This window comes from Saimiri boliviensis, chromosome X, assembly GCF_048565385.1.
Source record: "Saimiri boliviensis isolate mSaiBol1 chromosome X, mSaiBol1.pri, whole genome shotgun sequence".
Taxonomy (NCBI): domain Eukaryota; kingdom Metazoa; phylum Chordata; class Mammalia; order Primates; family Cebidae; genus Saimiri; species Saimiri boliviensis.
The window spans coordinates 84,210,188-84,233,897 of NC_133470.1; the positions used below are offsets into that span (position 1 = coordinate 84,210,188).

General features: G+C 52.6%; 2 protein-coding genes, 1 non-coding gene and 1 pseudogene across 5 annotated transcripts in view; 2 read left to right on the top strand and 2 right to left on the bottom strand.

Moving 5' to 3' along the window:
* Nucleotides 1–1,459: 1,459 nt before the first annotated feature.
* DNASE1L1 (deoxyribonuclease 1 like 1) lies at nucleotides 1,460–14,017 on the top strand. The gene is made up of 8 exons (XM_003943907.4): nucleotides 1,460–1,662; nucleotides 9,932–10,144; nucleotides 10,501–10,589; nucleotides 10,670–10,756; nucleotides 11,927–12,027; nucleotides 12,146–12,258; nucleotides 12,338–12,586; nucleotides 12,682–14,017. Exons 2-8 carry the CDS (start codon nucleotides 10,010–10,012, stop codon nucleotides 12,814–12,816), a joined length of 909 nt encoding a protein of 302 aa, XP_003943956.1. The 5' UTR covers nucleotides 1,460–1,662; nucleotides 9,932–10,009; the 3' UTR covers nucleotides 12,817–14,017.
* LOC101040451 (nascent polypeptide-associated complex subunit alpha pseudogene) lies at nucleotides 6,949–8,178 on the top strand (annotated as a pseudogene). The gene has a single exon (XR_012515609.1). The product of XR_012515609.1 is annotated as a nascent polypeptide-associated complex subunit alpha pseudogene (transcript).
* An 816-nt stretch (nucleotides 14,018–14,833) lies between the features above and the next one.
* Nucleotides 14,834–23,710, bottom strand: part of RPL10 (ribosomal protein L10) — a 36,523-nt gene continuing 27,646 nt past the window's right edge. Inside the window, exons 1-6 of one of the 2 annotated variants that reach the window (XM_010331792.3) lie at nucleotides 17,207–17,353; nucleotides 16,392–16,450; nucleotides 16,190–16,297; nucleotides 15,852–15,990; nucleotides 15,123–15,285; nucleotides 14,834–15,043 (exon numbers count right to left, since the gene is read on the bottom strand). In XM_010331792.3, the coding sequence (XP_010330094.3) occupies nucleotides 14,891–15,043; nucleotides 15,123–15,285; nucleotides 15,852–15,990; nucleotides 16,190–16,297; nucleotides 16,392–16,450; nucleotides 17,207–17,229 (645 nt within the window). In that variant the 5' untranslated portion in view covers nucleotides 17,230–17,353 and the 3' untranslated portion in view covers nucleotides 14,834–14,890. Of the gene's footprint in view, nucleotides 15,044–15,122; nucleotides 15,286–15,851; nucleotides 15,991–16,189; nucleotides 16,298–16,391; nucleotides 16,451–17,206; nucleotides 17,354–23,710 lie in introns of those variants that run through there. The other variant, XM_074391584.1, reaches the window with a different exon arrangement.
* LOC120361945 (small nucleolar RNA SNORA70) lies at nucleotides 15,335–15,469 on the bottom strand. Its single transcript, XR_005577971.1, has one exon. It is a non-coding gene; the product is annotated as a small nucleolar RNA SNORA70 (small nucleolar RNA).

Here is a 23,710-nt window from a genome sequence, read left to right on the forward strand (position 1 = left end):
CCTCCTGCCTCGGCCTCCCAAAGTCCTAGGATTACAGGCATGAGTCACCGTGTCCATCCGAGAACCAGTATTTTATATCACCTTATACATTCACAAGGTTGTTAGCTACTACCTCTAGTTCTGAAACATATTCATGACCAAGAAAAAACGCCCCCTATGTATTAAGCAACCAGTTTTTTATTTTTTAAGACAGTCTCGCTCTGTCGCCAGGCGCCAGGCTGGAGTGCAGTGGCGTGATCTCAGCTCACTGCAACTTCTGCATTCCGGGTTCAAGCAATTCTCCTGCCTCAGTCTCCTGAGTAGCTGGGACTACAGGTGTGTGCCACCATGCCCAGCTAATTTTTATATTTTAGTAGGGACGGGGTTTCACTATGTTGGCCAGGATGGTCTCGATGTCTTGACCTGGTACCAGTCCGCCTGCCTTGGCCTCCCAAAGTGCTGGGATTACAGGCATGAGCCACCTCACCCGGCCCAGTTTTTTTATTTATTTTTTATTTTTTATTTTTTGAGACAGAGTTTCACTTTGTTGCCCAGGCTGGAGTGCAGTGGCGCAATCTCGGTTCCCTGCAACCTCTGCCTCCCGGGTTCAAGCAATTCTCCTGCCTCAACCTCCCAAGTAGCTGGGATTACAGACTTGTGCTACCACGACCGGCTAATTTCATATTTTTAGTAGGTACAGGGTTTCTCCATGTTGGTCAGGCTGGCCTCAAACTCCTGACTTCAGGTGATCCTCCCGCCTCTGCCTTCCAAAGGGCTGGGATTACAGGCTGAGCCACTGCATCTGGCCTCCATTTTTTTTATTTTTAAACCATAATTTATTGATTTTTAATATTTTTTCCAGCCTTCTGCCTATCACCACATCCAATCCATTCGCTGCAACTATCCCATGCGGGGCTGAGTGGATCCGACCCCACTGCCGGCTCACAGATCCCGGGATGTTGGACTGCCAGATCTCTGGGTCTCCTTCTCTCTGGAGCAGATCCTCAGTCCCCTTGACCTCACGACCATGGCCAGATCGTGTTCGAACTGTCCCTCACTTTGGGTCTCCTAACTCAGGAGTGTGCAGCTACAATGGGACTCAGAACCCGAGAACAGGGACAGAAGACTCGTGTCCTTGGGGTGCCCAGTCTCACAGCGTTGGGCACGACTTTCAGCTACTGCGCCTTCCCCAGCAGCTCCTGACTCGGTACCTGGACCGGGGGCTGAGCGACGGGCTCGGCGAGTGAAGCTTGGGGTCTCACTCAGGCGCCAGCGCCTCCTTGCCTCTGGGCGGTGGCACAGGTAACTGCTTATTAAGGGATTGCTGCTGCTCAGCCGCAGAGACTGCTGGCCTGCCACGCTTGAGTGACTCACAGGTCTGTAGCGTCCCGCTGGCCCGGGAAGGCGTAATCTGGGTGGGAAGGTGGGCGGGCAGGTCAGCAGTTCCCAGGCGCGGCGTTAGCCCTCCTGGCCGGCGGCGGGGCGGAGCCGGGGCGGGCCTGCTGTCGGCCAGGGTGGGGCCTCCGGCTCGGCCCGGCCCTTCTAGGCCGGCCGGCTGGCTCAGGAACACAGCCTCTTCCTCTTTTTCCCCTTCCTAACCCTATCCAGGCAGGAGCTGCTCTTCTGGAGTGTCGAGATCCACTTAAGGATGAGGCAGAGTTGGTGACAAGCTGCTCTGAGCAGGTATGGGAGCCCCCTGGAGAGACGAAAGAAGGGAGGAAGTTGCCTTCTGCCTGGAAAGGGCTCGGGAGGGGGAGGGAACCCCATGGCTCCGGCCAAGGCTGTGTTGACAGCCAGCGTTTGGGGCGGAGGTCAGGAACAGTTGCCCTCTGGTTCTTGCTGGTAGGCCTCGTAGGGGTCCCTGATACCAGAGCCGCCAAGGCTGCCTGCACCAGCCCAGAGCTGGCCACATGCCCACATATATCCCAGAATAGGCACCAGGGCAGGGAACCCAAACTAGCATGAGTGACAGAGCAGGTGGTCAGGGAGAAACAGACATGAAACCTAGCCAGGAGAGAGACACCGCAACAGAGAGACAGATAAGGAAAGACAGAGTAGAGAGGGAAGGTGAGACAGAGACAGAGATGCAGGAACTGAGGCCAAAGGGAAGGTGACAGTGTGGTGGAGAAAAGCAGGCAGAGCAGAGGAACTCATGCCTCAGGATGCAAGCCACATGGACAGGGCATGGAGCAAGGGGCTGAGCCCAGCAAGGTCAGGTGAGCATGAGACAAAGATAAACCGGGGGGTGGGGGGAGGGGGCGGGCTCCAGCTGCTGAGATTAACAAGAAGGGCTCCCCAGTGGTGACAGGAATAGGGGAAAGAGGCCCCATCGCAGGTTGCCATGGGGAATATTTGGCCATATCTGAGATCTGGTTACATGCACATGCCCTTGTATGCAGCAATTCACTGCTGGGAGTTTGTCTTAAAGAGAACACCTCACAAGTAGGGAGGCAGAGATGAACGAAGATGCTCCTGCAGTTGCTAATGAAGGTGAAAAGCACTGGGGTCTCTAGCTTGCTGGCCAGGCATGGTGGCTCACGCCTGGAATCCCAGCACTTTAGGAGGCTGAGGCGGATGGGTCACTTGAGGTCAGGAGTTTGAGACCAGCCGGGCCAACATGGTAAAACCCTGTCTCTACTAAAAATACAAAACTTAGCCAGGTGTGGTGGTGCATGCCTGTAATCCCAGCTACTCAGGAGGCTGAGGCAGGAGACTCGCTTGAACTTGGGAGGTGCAGGTTGTAGGGAGCCGAGATTGCACCACTGCATTCCAGCCTGGGAGACAGAGTGAGACTCCCTCTCAAAAAAAAAAAAAGCCAGGCGTGATGGCTCAAGCCTGTAATCCCAGCACTTTGGGAGGCCAAGGCGGGTAGATCACGAGGTCAGGAGTTCGAGACCAGCCTGGCCAACATGGTGAAACCCCATCTCTTCTAAAAATACAAAAAAAAAAAAAAAAAAAAAAAAAGGTGGCTGTGGTGGCACACGCCTGTAGTCCCAGCTACTTGGGAAGCTGAGGAAGGAGAATCGCTCGAACCCAGGAGGCAGAGGTTGCAGTCAGCTGAGACCACGTCATTGCAGTCCAGCCTAAGTGACAGTGAAACGCCTTCTCAAAAAAAAAAAAAAAAAATTAGCTTGGTGCGGCAGCATGCACCTGTAGTCCCAGCTACTCAGAAGGCTGAGGGGAGAGGATCACTTGAGCCTGGAAGGTGGAGTTTGCTGTGAGCCAAGATCACTTTACTGCCCTTCTGCCTGAGAAATGGAATGAGACGCTATCTCAAAAAAAAGAAAAGAAAAAGTGGACTGAGCCAGGTGCAGTGGCTCAGGCCTATAATATCCCAGCACATTGAGAAGCTGAGGAAGGAAGATCACTTGAGTCCAGGAGTTTGAGACCAGCCTGGGAAACATAGACTTCAGAAGGCTGCAGTGAGCCGTGATGGCACCATTGCACTCCAATCCGGGTGACAGAGCAAGACCTTGTCTCAAATAAATAATAAAAGAATAAGCCTGGCCGCTTGTGCACTGTTGGTGGGAATGTAAAATGGTGCAGATCACCACGGAGACCAATATGAGAGTTCCTCAGAAAATTAAAAATAGAATTCATATGACCCAGCAATTCCACTTCTGAGTATATACCCAAGAGAACTGAAATCAGGAACTCCAGATACGTATACCCCTACATTCATAGCAGTACTATTCATAATAGCCAAAAGGTAGATGCGACTCAGGGACCATCAACAGATGCATGAGGCTGGGGCACCAGGGCTCTCATTCCTGCAGTCTCAGCACTTTGGGAGGCTCAGGCAGGAGAATCGCTTGAGCCCAGGAGTTCAAGACCAGTCTGGGCAGCATAGTGAGACTGCGTCTCTACTTAAAAAACAACAATGAAAACCAGATGGATGAATGAATGAACAAAATGTGGTCTACCCAGACACCTAGACAATGGAATATGATTCAGCCATGAAAAGGAAAGAAATTCTGACATGTGCTCCAACAGGAATGACCCTTGAGGACTTTTTGCTCAGTGAAATGAGCCAGTCACAGAAAGGCAAATGCTGTAGGATTTCACTTTTTTTTGAGTCGGACTCTCACTCTGTCGCCCAGTCTGGAGTGCAGTGGCAAGATCTTGGCTCACTACAACCTCCACCTCCTGGGTTTAAGCTGATTCTTCTGCCTCAGCCTCCTGAGTAGCTGTGATTACAGGTGCATGCCACCACGCCCAGCTAATTTTTGTGTTTTTTGTAGAAAACAGGGTTTTACCATGTTGGCCAGGCTGGTCTGAAACTCCTGACCTCAAGTGACCCGCCTGTCTCAGCCTCCCAAAGTGCTGGGATTACAGGCATGAGCCACCGCAAATGGCCGTGTAGGATTTTAATTCTTCTTCTTTTTTAATCTTTTTGGAGATGGAGTTTCACTCTGTCGCCCAGGCTGGAGCGCAGTGGCGCAATCTTGGCTCACTGCAACCTCTGCCTCCTGGTTTAAGTGATTCTCCTGCCTCAGCCTCCCAAGTAGCTGGGATTACAGGCATCTGCCACCATGCCTGGCTAATTTTTGTATTCTTAATAGAGACAGGGTTTCTCCATGTTGGTCAGGCTGGTCTCGAACGCCCGACCTCAGGTGATCCACCCATCTCGGCCTCCCAAAGTGCTGGGATTACAGGTGTGAGCCACCACGCCTGGCCGGATTTCACTTCTTTTTTTTTTTTTTTTTTTTTTTTTTTTTTTTTTGTGGGGGGTGGTTCACTTCTATTAGGGATCTAGAGTAGGGAAGTTCACAGACACAGACAGTAGAATAGTGAGTGCCAAGGGCTAGAAGAAGGGGAATGGGGAGTTCAGTAGTTAATGAGGACAGAGTTTGGGAAGGTGAAAAAGTTTTGTGGATGAATGGTGACAGTGATAACACAACACTATGAATGTGCTTAATGCCACTGAACTATACACTTAAAAATGATGAATGTGGGGCCGGGCGCGGTGGCTCAAGCCTGTAATCCCAGCACTTTGGGAGGCCAAGGCGGGTGGATCACGAGATCAAGAGATCGAGACCATCCTGGTCAACATGGTGAAACCCCGTCTCTACTAAAAACACAAAAAATTAGCTGGGCATGGTGGCGCATGCCTGTAATCCCAGCTGCTCAGGAGGCTGAGGCAGGAGAATTGCCTGAACCCAGGAGGCGGAGGTTGCAGTGAGCCGAGATCGCGCCATTGCACTCCAGCCTGGGTAACAAGAGCGAAACTCCCGTCTCAAAAAAAAAAAGATGAATGTGGTCCATTTTATGCTATGTGTATTTTGCCACAATTTAAAAAAAGAGGCCAGGCTTGGTGGCTCATGCCTATAATCCGAGCACTTTGGGAGGCCAAGGTGGGCAGATCACCTGAGGTCGAGAGTTTGAGACCAGCCTGGTCAACATGGCAAAACTCCATCTCTATTAAAAATACAAAAATTAGGCTGGGCGCGGTGGCTCAAGCCTGTAATCCCAGCACTTTGGGAGGCCGAGGCGGGTGGATCACAAGGTCGGGAAATCGAGACCATCCTGGTCAACATGGTGAAACCCCGTCTCTACTAAAAATACAAAAAATTAGCTGGGCATGGTGGCGCGTGCCTGTAATCCCAGCTACTCAGGAGGCTGAGGCAGGAGAATTGCCTGAACCCAGGAGGCAGAGGTTGCAGTGAGCCGAGATCGTGCCATTGCACTCCAGCCTGGGTAACAAGAGTGAAACTCCATCTCAAAAAAAAAAAAAAAATACAAAAATTGGGCCGGGCGCAGTGGCTCAAGCCTGTAATCCCAGCACTTTGGGAGGCCGAGGCGGGTGGATCACGAGGTCGAGAGATCGAGACCATCCTGGTCAATGTGGTGAAACCCCATCTATACTAAAAATACAAAAAATTAGGTGGGCATGGTGGCGCATGCCTGTAATCACAGCTACTCAGGAGGCTGAGGCAGGAGAATTGCCTGAACCCGGGAGGCAGAGGTTGCGGTGAGCCGAGATCGCACCATTGCACTCCAGCCTGGGTAACAAGAGTGAAACTCTGTCTCAAAAAAAAAAAAAAAAAAAAAATACAAAAATTAAGCCAGGTGCGGTGGCTTACACCTGTAATCCCAGCACTTTGGGAGGCTGAGGCAAAGGATCACGAGGTCAGGAGTTTGAGACCAACCTGGCCAATACGCTGAAACCCTGACTTTACTAAAAATACCAAAATTAGCCGGGCATGGTGGTGTGCACCTGTAGTCCCAGCTACTCAGGAGGCTGAGGCAGAAGAATTGGTTGAACCTGGGAGGTGGAGGTTGCAGTAAGTGGAGATTGAACCACTGCACCCCAGCCTGGGTGACAGTGTGAGACTGTCTCAAAAAAAAAAAAAAAAAAAAAAAAAAGGCAAGGCGTAGTTGCTCACACCTGTAATTCCAGCACTTTGGGAGGCCAGGGTGGCCGGATCATGAGGTCAGGAGTTCGAGACAAGCCTGACCTGCGTGGTGAAACCCTGTCTCTACTAAAAATACAAAAAAATAGTCAGATGTGGTGGTGCGCACCTGTCATCCCAGCTATTGGGGAGGCTGAGGTAGGAGAATTGCTTGAACCCAGGAGGCGGAGGTTGCAGTGAGCTGAGATCGCGACACTGCACTCCAGCCTGGGTGACAGAGCCAGATTCCATCTCAAACAAAACCAAAACCAAAAACAAAACAAAATTAGGCCGGGCACCACGATGACTCACACTTGTAATCCCAACACTTTGGGAGGCCAAGGAGGACGGATCACCTGAGGTCGGGAGTCCGAGACCAGCCTAACCAACAGGGAGAAACCCTGTCTTTACTAAAAACACAAAAAATTAGCCAGGCGTGTTGGCGCATGCCTGTAATCCCAGCTGAGGCAGGAGAATCACTTGAACCTGGGAGGCGGAGGTTGCGGTGAGCCGAGATCACGCCATTGCACTCCAGCCTGGGCAACAAGAGCGAAACTCTGTCTCAAAAAAAAAAAAAAAAAAAAAAAAAAAAAAACAAAACCTCTTTCTGCCGCCATCTTGATTCCGCCTTCCCTGCACAAAATGCCCGGCGAAGCCACAGAAACCGTCCCTGCTACAGAGCAGGAGTTGCCGCAGCCCCAGGCTGAGACAGGATCTGGAACAGAATCTGACAGTGATGAATCGGTACCAGAGCTTGAAGAACAGGACTCCACCCAGGCAACCACACAGCAAGCCCAGCTGGCGGCAGCAGCTGAGATAGATGAAGAACCCGTCAGTAAAGCAAAACAGAGTCGAAGTGAAAAGAAGGCACGGAAGGCTATGTCCAAACTGGGTCTTCGACAGGTTACAGGAGTTACTAGAGTCACTATCCGGAAATCTAAGAATATCTTCTTTGTCATCACAAAACCAGATGTCTACAAGAGCCCTGCTTCGGATACCTACATAGTGTTTGGGGAAGCCAAGATCGAAGATTTATCTCAGCAAGCACAACTAGCAGCTGCTGAGAAATTCAAAGTTCAAGGTGAAGCTGTCTCAAACATTCAAGAAAACACACAGACTCCAACTGTACAAGAGGAGAGTGAAGAGGAAGAGGTCGATGAAACAGGTGTAGAAGTTAAAGACATAGAATTGGTCATGTCACAAGCAAATGTGTCGAGAGCAAAGGCAGTCTGAGCCCTGAAGAACAACAGTAATGATATTGTAAATGCTATTATGGAATTAACAATGTAACCATCTGAAAGCAACTTTTTTTGGTGTCTCAAAGGAGTAACTGCAGCTTGGTTTGAAATTTGTACTGTTTCTATCATAAATAAAGTTATGGCTTCTTGTTGGATGAAAAAAAAAAAAAAATTAGCCAGGCACTGTGGCTCATGCCTGTAATCCCAGCTCTTGGGGAGGCCAAGATGGGGAAATTACAAGGTCAGAAGATGGAGACCATCCTGGCCAACATGGTGAAACCCCGTATGTACTAAAAATACAAAAATTACCTGGGCGTGGCGGCACATGCCTGTAATCCCGGTTACTTGGGAAGCTGAGGCAGGAGAATCACTTGAACAAGGGAGGCAGAGGTTTCAGTGAGTCGAGATTGCGCCACTGTACTGCAGCCTGGTGACAGAGCGAGACTCTGTCTCAAAACAACAACAACAACAACAAAATACAAATATTAGCCGGGCGTGGTGGCACACATCTGTAATCCCACTACTCAGGAAGCTGAGGCACAAGAATCGCTTGAACCGGGGAGGCGGAGGTTGCAGTGAGCCAAGATCTCACCACTGTACTCCAGCCTGGGACACAGAGTGAGACTCTGTCTCAAAAAGAATTTTTTTTTTCTTTGAGATGAAGTCTCGCTCTGTCACGTATGCCGGAGTACAGTGGCGCAATCTCGTTTCACTGCAACCTCCACCTCCCAGGTTCAAGTGATTCTCTTGTCTCAGCCTCCTTTGTAGCTGGGATTACAGGTGCACGCCACCAGACCTGGCTAATTTTTGTATTTTAGTACAGACGGGGTTTCCGCATGTTGGCCAGGCTGGTCTCAAACTCCTAACCTCATCCACCCGCCTCGACCTCCCAAAGTGTTGGGAATACAGTCCTGAGTCACCGTGCCCAGCCTCAAAAATAATTTTTAAATGAAAAGATGCCGTCAGGCCGGGCACAGTGGCTCATGCCTGTTATCTCAGCACTTTTTTTTTTTTTTTTTGAGACGGAGTTTCACTCTTGTTACCCAGGCTGGAGTGCAATGGCGCGATCTCGGCTCACCGCAACCTCCGCCTCCTGGGTTCAGGCAATTCTCCTGCCTCAGCCTCCTGAGTAGCTGGGATTACAGGCACGCACCACCATGCCCAGCTAATTTTTTGTATTTTTAGTAGAGACGGGGTTTCACCATGTTGACCAGGATGGTCTCGATCTCTTGACCTCGTGATCCACCCACCTCGGCCTCCCAAAGTGCTGGGATTACAGGCTTGAGCCACCAAGCCTGGCTCCAGCACTTTTTTTATTTTTTGAGACAGAGTTTTGCTGTTGTTACCCAGGCTGGAGTGCAATGGTGCGATCTCGGCTCACTGCAACCTCCACCTCCTGGGTTCAGGCAATTCTCCTGCCTCAGCCTCCTGAGTAGCTGGGATTACAGCCACGCGCCACCATGCCCACCTAATTTTTTGTATTTTTAGTAGTGACGGGGTTTCACCATGTTGACCAGGATGGTCTCGATCTCTTGACCTCGTGATCCACCCGCCTCGACCTCCCAAAGTGCTGGGATTACAGGCTTGAGCCACCGCGCCCGGCCAATCCCAGCACTTTGGGAGGCTGAGGCAGGTGGATCACGAGGTCAAGAGATCAGAGAGTATCGTGGCCAACATGGTGAAACCCCATCTCTACTAAAAATAAAAAAAAATTAGGGCTGGGCACAGTGGCTCACACCTTTAATCCCAGCACTATGGGAGGCCGAGGCAGGCGGATCATGAGGTCAAGAGATCAAGACTATCCTGGCCAACATGGTGAAACCCCCGTCTCTACTAAAAATACAAAAATTAGCTGGGCTTGGTGGCATGCGCCTGTAGTCCCAGCTATTCGGGAGGATGAGGCAGGGGAATTGCTTGAACCCGGGAGGTGGAGTTTGCAGTCAGCCGAGATTGTACCATTGCACTCCAGCCTGGCACCTGGCGACAGAGTGAGACTCTGTCTCAAAAAAAAAAAAAAATTAGCTGGGCATGGTGGTGTACACCAGTAGTCCCAGCCACTCAGGAGGGTGAGGCAGGAGAATCGTTTGAACCTGGGAGGCAGAGGTTGCAGTGAGCTGAGATTGCACCACTGCACTCCAGACTGGCAACAGAGTGAGACACCGTTTCAACAACAACAACAAAATGCTGTCAAGCCATACACGCACACATCAGTAGGTGGCCACAGGGAGAAGGGTTGGGAACCTGTGGGCCAGCAGCTCTGGTAGGCTGGTGCTGGGCAGCAGCTAGTGCCACTTTCTCTGTTCGGTATCCTTGCCCTTCCAGAGCCAAAACTGAGCCCAGCTGAGAGTGTACCCTGGCGCAGCCTGGATTCCGGGAGGCGCCCGGCAGCCACACGCAGCTATGCACTACCCAGCTGCACTCCTCTTCCTCATCCTGGCCAATGGGGCCCAGGCTTTTCGCATCTGCGCCTTCAATGCCCAGCGGCTGACGCTGGCCAAGGTGGCCAGGGAGCAGGTGATGGACACCTTAGTGCGGGTAGGTTCATCGCTCCAGGGAAGCTGTGTCCCTAATCATGACCCAAAGCCCCCAGCCCTGCCTGGCCAGGGGTATGTCCCAGAGAAGAGGGGACAGGAAGAGGGAAGAGGTGTGGCGTGGAGATGCAGCACAGGTGCTTGGCTTGGCTGCCATTGGTCTCAGTCGCTTCCTCTGTGAAGCAGGCGGCGTGTGGGTGGGATGAGTCTTCTGGGGCCTTTCCAGTCCTACTGCTTTCTGTGGGCTGCAGCCAGTGAGCCTTAACATTCTTGGCCACAACAGTGCCAGTTTCCTGGGCCCACTGCCTCCTCTCAGGGCAGCTGGCACTGAGTCAGGCTGGCCTTCCCGGTATCTGGCAGATCCTGGCTCGCTGTGACATCACGGTGCTGCAGGAGGTGGTGGACTCTTCCGGCAGCGCCATCCCCCTCCTGCTTCGAGAACTCAATCGGTGAGGAAGGCTCTGTGGGTCTAATCAGGGGCGCACCCAGAGTCTCGAGGCCCTGACCCTGCCTCCCCTTTTGTCGGCAGATTTGATGGCTCTGGGCCCTACAGCACCCTGAGCAGCCCCCAGCTGGGGCGCAGCACCTACATGGAGACCTACGTGTACTTCTATCGGTAAGCATGGAGCTGGCAGTGCAGTGGGGAGTGGGTGGAGGGGCGTCCTTGGCCCTAATGTGAGGTGGCTCATTAGTCCCCAGGGCCATAGGCCCCCCATCCTGGGACAGCCTCACCTGCTTAGCATGCTTTCTCTTCTCAACACCTTTTGTTCTGGGCTCTTCCCATCCTTGATCCCCAACAGAGTGTCCATAGAGCAGGAGGCCCTCCTTCTCCAAGCACAAACATGGGGTCCCTCCTCCTCTCTTCTGTGGTAGCTTCTGCTCCTGGCGAGAGGATCCGTGCAGGCCACTTATAGCCCTTAGGTAGATCGGAGCTCCTAAGTCCCTGGGAGGACAGGCTGGTGGGGAGCCCTTTGGAGTCAGGATCCAGAGGGCAAGGGAGGCAGGCTGCAGGGAAGAACTAATTCTTTATATAAATAAAATTTCATGAGGTCTGGTATTTGCTCCAAAATAACTGGGTGGGCAGGGTACAGTGGCTCATGCCTGTGATCCCCGCGCTTTGGGGGCTGTCGTGGCAGGATCACTTGAGCCCAGGAGTTCAACGCTGCAGTGAGCTATGATTGTGCCATTGCACTCCAGCCTGGGCAACAGAGCGAGACACTGTCTCCAAAAAAAAAGATGACATCAAAGTGTCCAAATGACAAAATGTACTGTACCCAGTCCGTGGAATATTATTCAGCCAGAAAGAGGGATGAAGCACAGACACGTGCCACAGCATGGATGAACGTGGAATACATTGCAGGAACCGAAGGGCCACAGATGATCTGATTTCATTTGTATGAAATATCCAGAGTAGTAGGCAAATGTACAAGATACAGAAGAGATAGCGGTTGCAGGGAGAATGGCGAGTAACTGGTAATGGATGTTATGTTTTTCTTAGGGGTAATGGGTGATGATGTTTTAAAATTGATTGTAGCAATAGTTGCACAGCCTTGTGAATGTCCAAAAAAAAAACGAGTTGTATACTTGAAGCAGGTGAATTTTATGGCATATGAATTATGTCTGATTTTTTTAAAGCTCTAGAGACAGGCTAGGAGGGATGTGCCAGATTGCAGATGTTGGTGGAGGGTTAAGATGAGAGACAGGCCCCTCCCTGAGTGCCGTTTGGCACTTGCAAGCCAAAATCAGTGACGTGGGGCCACTGCTGCCCATCCCTTGGTCCTCCTAGGTCACATAAAACACAGGTCCTGAGTTTCTACGTGTATAACGACAAGGATGATCTCTTTGCCCGGGAGCCATTTGTGGCCCAGTTCTCTTTGCCCAGCAAGGGTAGGAAGGGAAGAAGGGTGGGCTTGGTATGTGGGAGCAGAAGGGTGGGGTCTGGCTGGCTCCACTGGGGAAGAAGGGCCAGGAGTGGATGGCAGCCCTCGGTCCCTGGGCCTTGCAGTGCTTCCCAGCCTGGTGTTGGTTCCACTGCACACCACTCCTAAGGCCGTGGAGAAGGAGCTGAACGCCCTCTACCATGTGTTTCTGGAGGTCTCCCAGCACTGGCAGACCAAGGTAGGTAGGCCTGGGCAGTTTGCACGGGAGGGACGATAGGGCGGCTCAGTGGCCAGCCTGATGGCTGCTCTGTCTTTAGGATGTGATCCTGCTTGGGGACTTCAATGCTGACTGTGCGTCACTGACCAAAAAGCGCCTAGACAAGCTGGAGCTGCGGACGGAGCCAGGCTTCCACTGGGTGATTGCCGATGGGGAGGACACCACGGTGCGGGCCAGCACCCACTGCACCTATGACCGCATCGTGCTGCACGGGGAGCGCTGCCGGAGCCTGCTGCACACCGCGGCGGCCTTTGACTTCCCCACGAGCTTCCAGCTCACCGAGGAGGAGGTGAAGGGATGAGGCCAAGGAGGGAGGGCAGGAGCTGGGTCACCGGGAAGCCCCTCGGCCCCAAGTACTGACACTGTACCACCACCCACTCCCAGGCCCTCAACATCAGTGACCACTACCCCGTGGAGGTGGAGCTGAAGCTGAGCCAGGCGCACAGTGTCCAGCCTCTCAGTCTCGCTGTTCTGTTGCTGCTGTCACTCCTGCCCCCTCAGCTGTGCCCTACCACCTAAGTGTCCCCCCTCTAGAGCCTGCTGCCTTTTAGGACTCAAACCCCAGCCTCCCCCCGTCTATCCAACCCTGTGACTGCAGTCCGCCTCCATCTTTTCTTTGATTTGCCTCTTGTTCTTTGGTTGGGCTTGTGTCTAGATTAGGAGAGGAAACCAGAGTATCCAAGGCTGGACTCATGCTACCTGCCAGGTAGTCTAGTATCAGGAGTGGAGACAAAGTGGGCTCCGGGTTGGGGGAGGGGAAGGGAGGGCTCAGAAAGAGGAATCAAGACTTTCTTTTTTTTTTTTTGAGACGGAGTTTCGCTCGTTACCCAGGCTAGAGTGCAATGGCCCGATCTCGGCTCACCGCAACCTCCGCCTCCTGGGTTCAGGCAATACTCCTGCCTCAGCCTCCCGAGTAGCTAGGACTACAGGCGTGCACCACCATGCCCAGCTAATTTTTGTATTTTTAGTAGAGATGGGGTTTCACCATGTTGACCAGGATGGTCTCGATCTCTTGACCTCGTGATCCACCCGTCTCGGCCTCCCAAAGTGCTGGGATTATAGGTGTGAGCCACCATGCCCGGCCAGGAATCAAGACTTTCTATGACAAAGAAAGTTACTAAGAACAAAACTCCCGATGGGTGAGATATGGCACTAGTGCATATCCCAGTGGGCCATCTTTATTGTGGATTGGGAAGAATCACCAGGAAACCATGAAGCCCCAGTAGCTACAAGGAGGGTGATTAAGCCACTCCATCAAACCACTTCCCTGAAACCAGCAAACACCGGGAAATGTTTCAGCTCATTGTAATCCAGTGAGCACTGCAGTCAGGCCCGTCATAAGCGCCACGCAGCTGTGCTTGCGCCACCCAGGTGCTGTCGTCTGGGCTGGCACAGGCTTCTGCCTGTCTGGCAAGGTCCAGCTAAGGCTGGCTAAGGCAACAGGTGCACACAAAAAATCTGCACCAGTTATGTAACCTAGAAAGCTCCTATCTGAACCCAGGAACCCCAGGAAAGGGGCTGCAGGACAGAGTAAAATGCAATGTGCCGAGCCCTCCCTCCCCACCTGCCACTGCCCAAAAGAGCAGTTAACAGGCCATGTATTAACTCTGATCACACTTATGGTATGGAACCATTGCCCCAAGGTAAACAATAAAGGTGTTCCCAGGTATGTTTGGCAAAAATAATAATAATAAATGAAGGTAATTAAAAACCTTAGAAATGGCTGTTGAGATTACAAAAAAACAGGCCTCTTGGAAGCCACAGGCTGGGGGCTGGGGCCAAGTGGGCCACCATACCCCAGCTCTGGCACCAGAAGCCTTTGGAGTTCCTGTCCCTGGGCCCAGATGCTCTGACCACACACGTGGCACTCTTCTTGTTTTGCTGCTCCCCCAAAGGTCATCACTGTTCAACTCAAGACATCCAGGATCCCCAGGCCAAAGCATGCCACATCTGTTCCCAGGTCTTTTTGTTACAAAGGAACAAAGGTCAGCGCAGACCAAATGGTGGTGAGGGATCTGGGAATGCAGGCTTTAGAAAGGGGAGGTGCATGGGGCTCAGGAGGCTGCTAGAGATAGGCAAATCCCAGGTGACACCATTAGTACTTGGATGATTCTGGAGACTTAGCTAAATCAGATGGCTGAGACCACACCCAGCATGACACACATGTACCCTTGCTAAATAAAGGCTGCTGCTGGTCAGCCTCTAGTCCACAGGCTCTCTTCATCCACATGTGTTGTAATAAGCAACACAATCCGAGGCTGACTTCAGCCCGTGACTGCAAGGCTTTGCTGCAGCTGTGCTTTATGAAAAGCACTTCAATGCTTTTCAACCTACTGCCTAGGACCTGGGGAGGTCCCAGTCAAGTTCCAGAGTAGACAACTGACACAAGGCCACCAGCCCTAGCCCTTTGCAGGGTTTGCTGCCTCATGAGCAGGGCTGAGTTGTTAACCAGTTTCTGAAGTCAAAGGGCAATGATGACTCCAAGGTTCTCAGAGAAGTTCCTTTCTCCTCAAGAATGCAGATACAAAGACACAGGTGGACAAGAAGTACATTTATTGGTTCATATTATGAGGGGACAGCACAGTGGAAGCCCTCATGAGTGCAGGGCCCGCCACTTGTCCAGAGGGCCACGATTGGGGATGTACTTAACCCCACAGCCATCTGGAATGAGCCGCTTCTCAGCCACCATGTCTTCAAATTCATCGGCATTGAACTTGGTGAAGCCCCACTTCTTTGAGATGTGGATCTAGGGGGCAATGCAAAGAGCTGAGTCAGGAGGCCTGTGGCAAGGTAAAGTGGGAGAAGGGGGCTGCAGAACCACATACCTTCTGGCGGCCAGGGAACTTGAACTTGGCCCTGCGCAGGGCCTCAATCACATGCTCCTTGTTCTGCAGCTTGGTGCGGATGGACATGATCACTTGGCCAATGTGAACCCTGGCCACAGTGCCCTGGGGCTTTCCAAAGGCACCTCGCATGCCTGTTTGGAGCCTACATTGGGGCAGTGGCAAGGTGAGACACATGAACATACATCTGGAAGGCCTGTCTCCAAGGTCCCTTAGAGCAACCCATACAAGAAACAGGCTGCATACACTACCAAGGAAGCTGCTGTTTGCAGCCATTGCACACTGGGCCCCCATGAGGAAAGGAACCCAGTCGGCTTAATTGGCTGCAGAGGATCCCAAGAACCACTGATACACCCTGCAAGGCACCACTGAGCTCCTCTGCCAGCTCTACCTGCTTGCTGGCAGATGGCTGTCATCAAGCTCAAAGCAAGGAAAGCCATTCCCACTACAAGTGTTTCCCTTCACCTGTGACTAAGAGGTTGCTAAGACTCGTGCTTTTTTGCTTGTGTCCACAACAGTCCATAGGAAGGAGTCCTACTGAGTGACCACTGAAAGTCACTTGCCAGCTGTGTCCTGGCTTTTCTAGTAGTCAGCCATGGTGGCTGAGTCACTGGGGCCACCTCTATGCTCTGACAAATTAATGCAAGCCTAATAATGTAGAGACTCCAAGTTATGGGATAATTGCCTTCAAAAGCCCCAGACCAAGCTCACCTGTCAGCCCCAGCACAGGACAACATCTTGTTGATGCGGATGACGTGGAAGGGGTGGAGCCGCACCCGGATATGAAAGCCATCTTTGCCACAACTTTTCACCATGTACTTATTGGCACAAATTCGGGCAGCCTCCAGGGCTAGGTAAGGGGAAGTGAAGCAGCAAAGTGAGAGAAGACAGTAGAGAAACATCCACCACGACCATCTCCAGCTCGCGGGAAATGTGTTGGCTGAGTTTTGGGAAAAGGCTCAAACTCTCAATACCTGTGCAGTGCATGCGAATGGGGCTGAGGGAGCAGGAGGACAACTGGGGGTGATTCACAGAGAATCCAGCCTTACCTTCAGAGGAGAGCTGCTCATATTCATCTGATACCATGTGGCCACAGAGTGGAAACTCGTCCACTTTTGCCTTCTTCCGCCCCAGGTCAAAGATGCGAATCTTGGCATCTAAAAAAAGGATTGGGTAAGTGTGCAGGGGGTGTCGCAGACGGATGCTGGGTCAGTAGGGCCAAGCTAGTGCAGCAGCTCTTCCACTACTTACCAGGGACACCTCGGCAGAAGCGAGACTTTGGGTACGGCTTGTTCTTACAATATCGGTAACTGCAGGGGAGTGGAAAAACCCAGGTCAGGTGAGGTTCACAGAAAACTCAACCATCAACCCAAACGAGGGAATGCACCTCCACTTCTAAGCTGCTTCCATTCAGGGAAATGAGCTCCAAAGCACAGAGGGCACCCAAGTAGAAACATAAAAGCTACCTTTTCCCGTTACTTTGTCGTACGCGTCCTAGAAAGTAAACACTTAGCAACAAGTTTTCCTAGTTAAAAATGCTCTCTCAAACACTGTGTACTACAAATTCACCGCATTATCATTCCACAGTTCAGGTCACCCAAACTGAAGACTTTTGGGCACGTGGCACTAAATCCACCTCCGAGCCGAGTGGAAAGGCGTCTGGTGCCCGCCCCCTGTCGGGCACACGAGGCGGCTGCATCTGTTTTTCCCGGACTGCCCTTCACGTCCGAGAAGGCACGCGGCACGTCGCCCGGAAATAAGACAGGGAACGCACACAAAGGGCCCGAGAGGGTATCTAGCGTACGAAAACGCGGTGAGCTTGCAGGACAGAGGGGGAGATATGAGGGGTACGTCGCTTCCACATCGACACGGGAACGAAGGAACAGACAATACTACTTAAGACTGAAAAAGAATCGGGGGATGTGAGGCAAAACACAGGGTCAGTTCCCAAGACAGGGCCGCCGCGGGGAGAGGGGGCTCCACCTCACAGGTGCTTTCAGGGGCCAAAGGTAGTTCTTTCCCCGCTCATTTCCCAGTCGTTAAAGTACATGGATTCAAAAACTCACCAAACGGCGGGCGGCGGCCCCATAGCGACACCAGGATCTTCAGTGGCTGCAACGAAAGAGAGAGTCGGAACGGAAGACGAGAACAGGCCTAAAACCAGCGGTCAGAACCTGCAAGGGCACGGCCAGGTACCACAAGCGCGCTTACCGTGCCGAAGGAAAAGAGGCGCTCCTACGCCTGCGCGTGCTTTATATAGACGGTCTATCTTCCCACGTAAGAACCATAGAGTCCTGGCGAAGGCGGATGGACGCTCTGTCAGACGTCACGACCATAGACGCGGGCGTAGCCTAGCACATGCGCAGAGTAGAGAGGTGGCCGGGTACAGGGCTGCGGGCGGCCAGCTGACGAATGGGGCTTCGCCACCTGGTCGCGAGAAGCCGGTTTCCGGCTGGCCATCTTGGGCGTAGAACTCTTGCCCTAGGCTTTGCTGTTAACTATGACAGACGTATATTTCCAAGAATGGAAAAAAGGAAAGTACCCTGGGTGGGCCTCCCAGCGACCGCGAAAGTATCCCCGAGCTTGCGCGGGTCGCGGACACGCGCTCCATGCCTCTTGCTAGGCTAGAGGGCCCGGCGGTGAAGCGCCATACCGGGTCCTAGGCCGGCGTTCCTTTGTCAACCCGGAAGGCCGGAGCAGCAGAGTCGCCCTCTAGACCCATTCCCCGACCAGAGGGGCAGGGCTAGGAACTGTGCCCCTTATCCCCGTTTCCTGGATACCAAGGGTTCGCACATTGTCGCGGGGAAGAGACCGAGAAGTCTCCACAAAGATCTATAGCCTGGGAGACTCCGGGGGCATCACTAGGCCTGCTCCTCCCACCCTGACCCGCACCCTCCCGGCCAGCTGTGTCTCGGGCGCCACCTCCCGTGAGCGGCTCTCGCTTGGACGCCGCCCCGCCGCCCCGCCGCCCCGCCGCCCTTCCCACTCCACTGTGCTCTGAGTGCCTCGAGGTGCGTCTGCGGGTCGTGGGGAAGCACGACCGCCCCCAGCCGCCCACGGGGTAGCATATAGGGAAAGGTGCGCAGAGCGGGAGGGCATCCTGGAGGAAGTGGCGTTTGGAGGTGTCTGTCCACCATTCTGCAGGTGGGGTAACAATGTCTTCCTGTCCTTGCACAGAAGGACGGGAGCTCGAGCGGACCTGTTTTCCGGGATGATATGCCGCTTTAATAACTGGCTGCAGGTCCCTTTGAGAAAAGCTTGGGACGGTTTCTGGTGTGCACTTGCAGCCATTGTGCAAGGTCCTTCCCAAGGGAACCTAGCCTCTCTTTCCATCATGGGTCTCTGGATCCCAGAGGTGACTTAGGTGACTGGGTTCGAGGCTGTAACACCACTGGGGCAATACAAGTCAGGGATTGCGGCGGGGCGCGGTGGCTCACACCTGTAATCCCAGCACTTTCAGAGGCAGAAGTGGGTGGATCACTTGAGTCCAGGATTTTGAGACCAGCCTGCACAGCATATCGAAAAACCACCTCTACATACATTAAAAATTAAAAATTAGCCAAGCGTGGTGGCACACTCTAACCCCACCTACTCGGGAGGCTGAGGTGAAAGGATCGCTTGAGCTCAGGAGGCAGAGATTGCAGTGAGCTGAGATCGCACCACTGCACTCCAGCCTGGGTGACAGAGCAACACTCTGTCTCAAAAAAGTCATAAATGGCTGAGCTCGGTGGCTCACGCCTGTAATCTCAGCCCTTTGGGAGGACAAGGTGGGCAGATCATGAGGTCAGGAGTTCAAGACCAGCCTGACCAACATGGTGAAACTCGGTCTCTACTAAAATGACAAAAATTAGCCAGGCAGTGGTGTGGCAAGCCTGTAATCCCAGCTACTCAGGAGGCTGAGGCAGGAGAATCACTTGAATCCTGGGAAGTGGAGGTTGCAGTGACCTTATCTCATGCCACTACACTCCAGCCTGGGCAACAGAGCAACACTCTGTCTCAAAAAAAAAAAAAAAAAAAAAAAGTCAGGCCGGGCGCGGTGGCTCACGCCTGTAATCCCAGCACTTTGGGAGGCCGAGGCGGGTGGATCACGAGGTCGAGAGATCGAGACCATCCTGGTCAACATAGTGAAACCCCGTCTCTACTAAAAACACAAAAAACTAGCTGGGCGTGGTGGCGCGTGCCTGTAATCCCAGCTACTCAGGAGGCTGAGGCAGGAGAATTGCCTGAGCCCAGGAGGCGGAGGTTGCGGTGAGCCGAGATCGCGCCATTGCACTCCAGCCTGGGTAACAAGAGCGAAACTCCGTCTCAAAAAAAAAAAAAAAAAAAAAAAAAAAAAAAAAAAAAAAAAAAAAGTCATGTATTTGGGTCCCAGACCTAGAACATTCCAGGTTATACCTCAAGCAATGCTGTAGTAGCTCACCACTGTTTCATCCCTAGAGACACGCTCAGTCAGCTCTTCCCAGAGATGTCTGTGGGCAAAGGCATTCTGACTGAATGTCCATGCTCACCTTTATGATAGACATGCCACTTTGTCTTGGACAGACTAGAGTTGTGACATGCTCTCTTCTACACCACAGTTCTGAATTTAAATTTTTTTTAGACGGAGTCTTGCTTTGTTGCCCAGGCTGGAGTGCAATGGCGTGATCTCCGCTCACCAAAATCTCCGCCGCCTGGGTTCAAGAGATTCTCCTAGCCGGGCGCGGTGGCTCAAGCCTGTAATCCCAGCACTTTGGGAGGCCGAGGCGGGTGGATCACGAGGTCAAGAGATCGAGACCATCCTGGTCAACATGGTGAAACCCCGTCTCTACTAAAAATACAAAAAATTAGCTGGGCGTGGTGGCGCGTGCCTGTAATCCCAGCTACTCAGGAGGCTGAGGCAGGAGAATTGCCTGAACCCAGGAGGCGGAGGTTGCGGTGAGCCAAGATCGCGCCATTGCACTCCAGCCTGGGTAACAAGAGCGAAACTCTGTCTCAAAAAAAAAAAAAAAAAAAAGAGAGATTCTCCTGTCTCAGCCTCCAGAGTAGCTGGGATGACAGGTGCGTGCCACCACGACCAGGTAATTTTTTGTATTTATGGGGTATCACCATGTTGGCCAGTCTGGTCTTCAACCCCTGACCTCGTGATCCACCTGCCTTGGCCTCCCAAAGTGCTGGGATTACAATTGTGAGCCACTGCACCCGGCCTTACACCACAGTTCTGTCACCCCTCAGGGAGTCCACTTAAGTATAGCCTACAGAGGAGAGCACCACAGATCTCTACAAGCATGCAGGTGCTACTACACTACTGCTTATCTCAGTGTGTCCGTGAAGACAGCATCTTCTGGACCTTCCCAAAAAACACAGTTGGGGGAAACGTTTGCATATGATGAATCTACTCGAACATTTGTCTTTCCCTAAGCCTTTGGATTTCCTCCATTACCTCATACCAGGTCCACCAAACCCATGAACTGCAGGCCACCATTGAGTTGAAGCTTCAGTCACCTAGGCAAGTGAACTATTAGCGTTACCACCATCTGCATGAACACACATTGAAACGAGTCTGTAGTGAGTGGTCACCTGTCAGTGCATCCAGCCCACTGAGACTCGTGGTTCACTCTCTTAGTGTAAGCACCTGATAATCCACTCCTACACATATTTCCCTAGGGTTCTCATTCTAAATAAAAGGCAAATCCTCAAAATTCTTGTTGATGTGGCCGCTATTTTTTTTTTTTTTTTTTTTGAGGCGGAGTTTCGCTCTTGTTACCCAGGTTGGAGTGCAATGGCGCGATCTCGGCTCACCGCAACCTCCGCCTCCTGGGTTCAGGCAATTCTCCTGCCTCAGCCTCCTGAGTAGCTGAGATTACAGGCACGCACCACCATGCCCAGCTAATTTTTTGTATTTTTAGTAGAGACGGGGTTTCACCATGTTGACCAGGATGGTCTCGATCTCTCAACCTCGTGATCCACCCGCCTCGGCCTCCCAAAGTGCTGGGATTACAGGCTTGAGCCACTGCGCCCAGCTTTTTCTTTTCTTGAGACGGAGTCTTACTCTGTCACCCAGGCTGGAGTGCAATGGCACAATCTTGGCTCACTGCAACTTCTGCCTCCTGGGTTCAAGCAATTCTTCTGCCTCAGCCTCCTGAATAGCTAGGATTATAGATGAGAGCCACCACACCCAGCTGCAGGTATTTTCTACTAAGTCAGACATTGTGTTTCTTCCCTTAGAGTGCAGTGAGATTGTACACTAGTTCTGGGTCTAATGGAGGGTTTCATGTTCTAGTTGGGGAGTGTCCCCTCCCAAGGTTCCTGCCCAGGTAAAATTGTGACAGAGTTCTCCAACAAAGAAACACCAGTCCCTCAGATGTGGAAGGCTGAGGCCCTTTCACCACCAAGGAAGGCTGGGAGACTGGGAGCTTCCCCAGCTGCCTAGTCAGTGCTACCTCATGTGACCTGGACCCCAAGCCACACTTGACTGGCCTGGTGGGGCTGACAGGCACATAAAATTCTGCTTACAGGGCCACATGTGGTGGCTCACGCCTGTAATCTCAACACTTTCGGAGGCTGAGGAGGACAGATCACTTGAGGTTAGGAGTTAGAGAACAGTCTGGCCAACATGGTGAACCCCCTTCTCTAACTAAAAGTACAAAAAATTAGCTGGGCATGGTGGTGCACTCCTGTAATCCCAGCTACTCGGGAGGCTGAGCCAGGAGAATTGCCTGAACCTGGGAGGTGGAGGTTGCAGTAAGCCGACATCACACCACTGCACTCCAGCCTGGGACCACAGAGCAAGGCTCTGTCTCAGAAAAAAAGAAAAACAAGAAATTCCACCTAGAGTCTCCTCACTCTCTAGTGGGTGTTAAATGAACTTTCTGTAGCCACTTTGGGCAGAGGGAGGATACAGCCTAAGCCTGGGTACCCAAGAAGGTTGCACAGGCTGGATTCTCTGCACAAGGACACTTTCCTGGGGAGTGAGTGGGCTGAAATCCCTCCCGTGTCCTCGCCTCCAGCCGCATACCTGCCCAGAGGGCAGAGTACCTCTTGCAGATCCACACACAAGCCTGCACGGGTGGGTGGGGGCCCTGGAGCCCAGACGGGCACCCAAGGAATCTTGCAGCCCTACACGGTGAGGACAGAGGACTGGCAGTGTTCCACCTGTTGGCTCCTCTCCCTTCTGACCTTCCCACTGGAATCCTTCCAATACATGAACCATTGGCACAAAGAAATTGAAGTGGGTTTTTCCACTGCTACCCTCACCCTCTAGGATTCCATTGTCCTTTTTTTTTTTTTTTTTTTTTTTATTGGGACAGGGTCTTGCTCCGTTGCCCAGGCTGGAGTGCAGTGGCATGATCAACACTCACTGCAGCCTGGAACTCCTGGGCTCCAGGGATTCTCCTGCCTCAGCCTCCCAATTGGCTGGGACTACAGGCTCACACCACCATGCCTGACTAATTATTTTTTTCTTTTGTAGAGATGGGGCCTTGTTAGGTTGTCCAGACTGGTCTTGAACTGCTGGAGCCAAGTGATCTTCCCGCCATAACCCTAACCCTAACCGAAAGTGCTGCGATTACAGGCAAGAGCCAATGTGCCCGGCCAGACTCCACGGTCTCTTACCTGGACTGGGGCGATGGTCCCACCCATGCCCTCAGAACTTTGTTTATGGCTCACCCACGAAAAAGAAACTCCCAGAAGGAAGGGACCGTGTCTGGAGCGCTCCACCTCCAAGCCCCAGACTGCAGGTATCCCTTGCTGGCTGAGCTGAGGCCAGCAGGGCAAAGTCCATTCCTGCCGCCTGGACTAAGGCCTTGGTCCTCTCGAAAGAAGCCATGCTGAGAAGCGGGCTCATCCCGTCACACCACCAGAATCCCAGGAAGCCAGGGATGTGGGTGTCAAACGGTCCCGGAGAAGATGATGGGAAATTTCACGTGGAGAAGAAAATGCCCAAGAATGAGCGAAGCTGTCTGCAAGGACCCTCGAAGGGAGCTGGCAGGTGCACTAGGTATGGCGAGATGCAAAGCGAGGCTCACGGCATCGTTCCCTGGAAGGACCAGTGCAGAGGAGACCTCAGATGTCTGCTCGTTTAGCGGGAGTACGGCAGTGCGATCATGGGGGAAAGGCTGTGCGTGACAAATGGTATGGAGGAGACTGACAGTGGGAAAGGAGCTGGGCACGGTGGCTCACGCCTGCCATCCCAGCACTTTGGGAGGCTGAGGTGGGCGGATTGATGGAGCCCAGGAGTTGGAGACCAGCCTGGGGAACATGGTGAAACCCCATCTCTAGAAAAAAATTTAAAATTAGCAGGGCGTGGTGGCACCCACCTGTAGTCCTAGTAACCTGGGAGGCTGAGGCAAGAGGATCAATTCAGCCCGGGGGGTTGAGGCTGCAGTGAGCTCACTGCCCCTTTACGCTCCAGCCTGGGCCTTTCTCAGAACAAACAAACAGGCTACGCGTGGTGGCTCACGCCTGTGATCCCAGCACTTTGGGAGGCCGAGGCGGGCGGATCACTTGAGGTCAGGAGTTCAAAAGCAGCCTGGCCAACATGGTGAAACCCCATCTCTACTAAAAATACAAAAATCAGCTGGGCGTGGTGGCAT

Excerpts from the sequence above, each read along its gene's own strand:
- DNASE1L1 (XM_003943907.4), top strand. The coding sequence starts at position 10,010 with ATGCACTACCCAGCTGCACTCCTCTTCCTCATCCTGGCCAATGGGGCC. Across the intron at positions 10,590-10,669 it reads CTGCTTCGAGAACTCAATCG|ATTTGATGGCTCTGGGCCCT; the intron begins GTGAGGAAGGCT and ends TTTTGTCGGCAG. Across the intron at positions 12,587-12,681 it reads TCCAGCTCACCGAGGAGGAG|GCCCTCAACATCAGTGACCA; the intron begins GTGAAGGGATGA and ends ACCCACTCCCAG.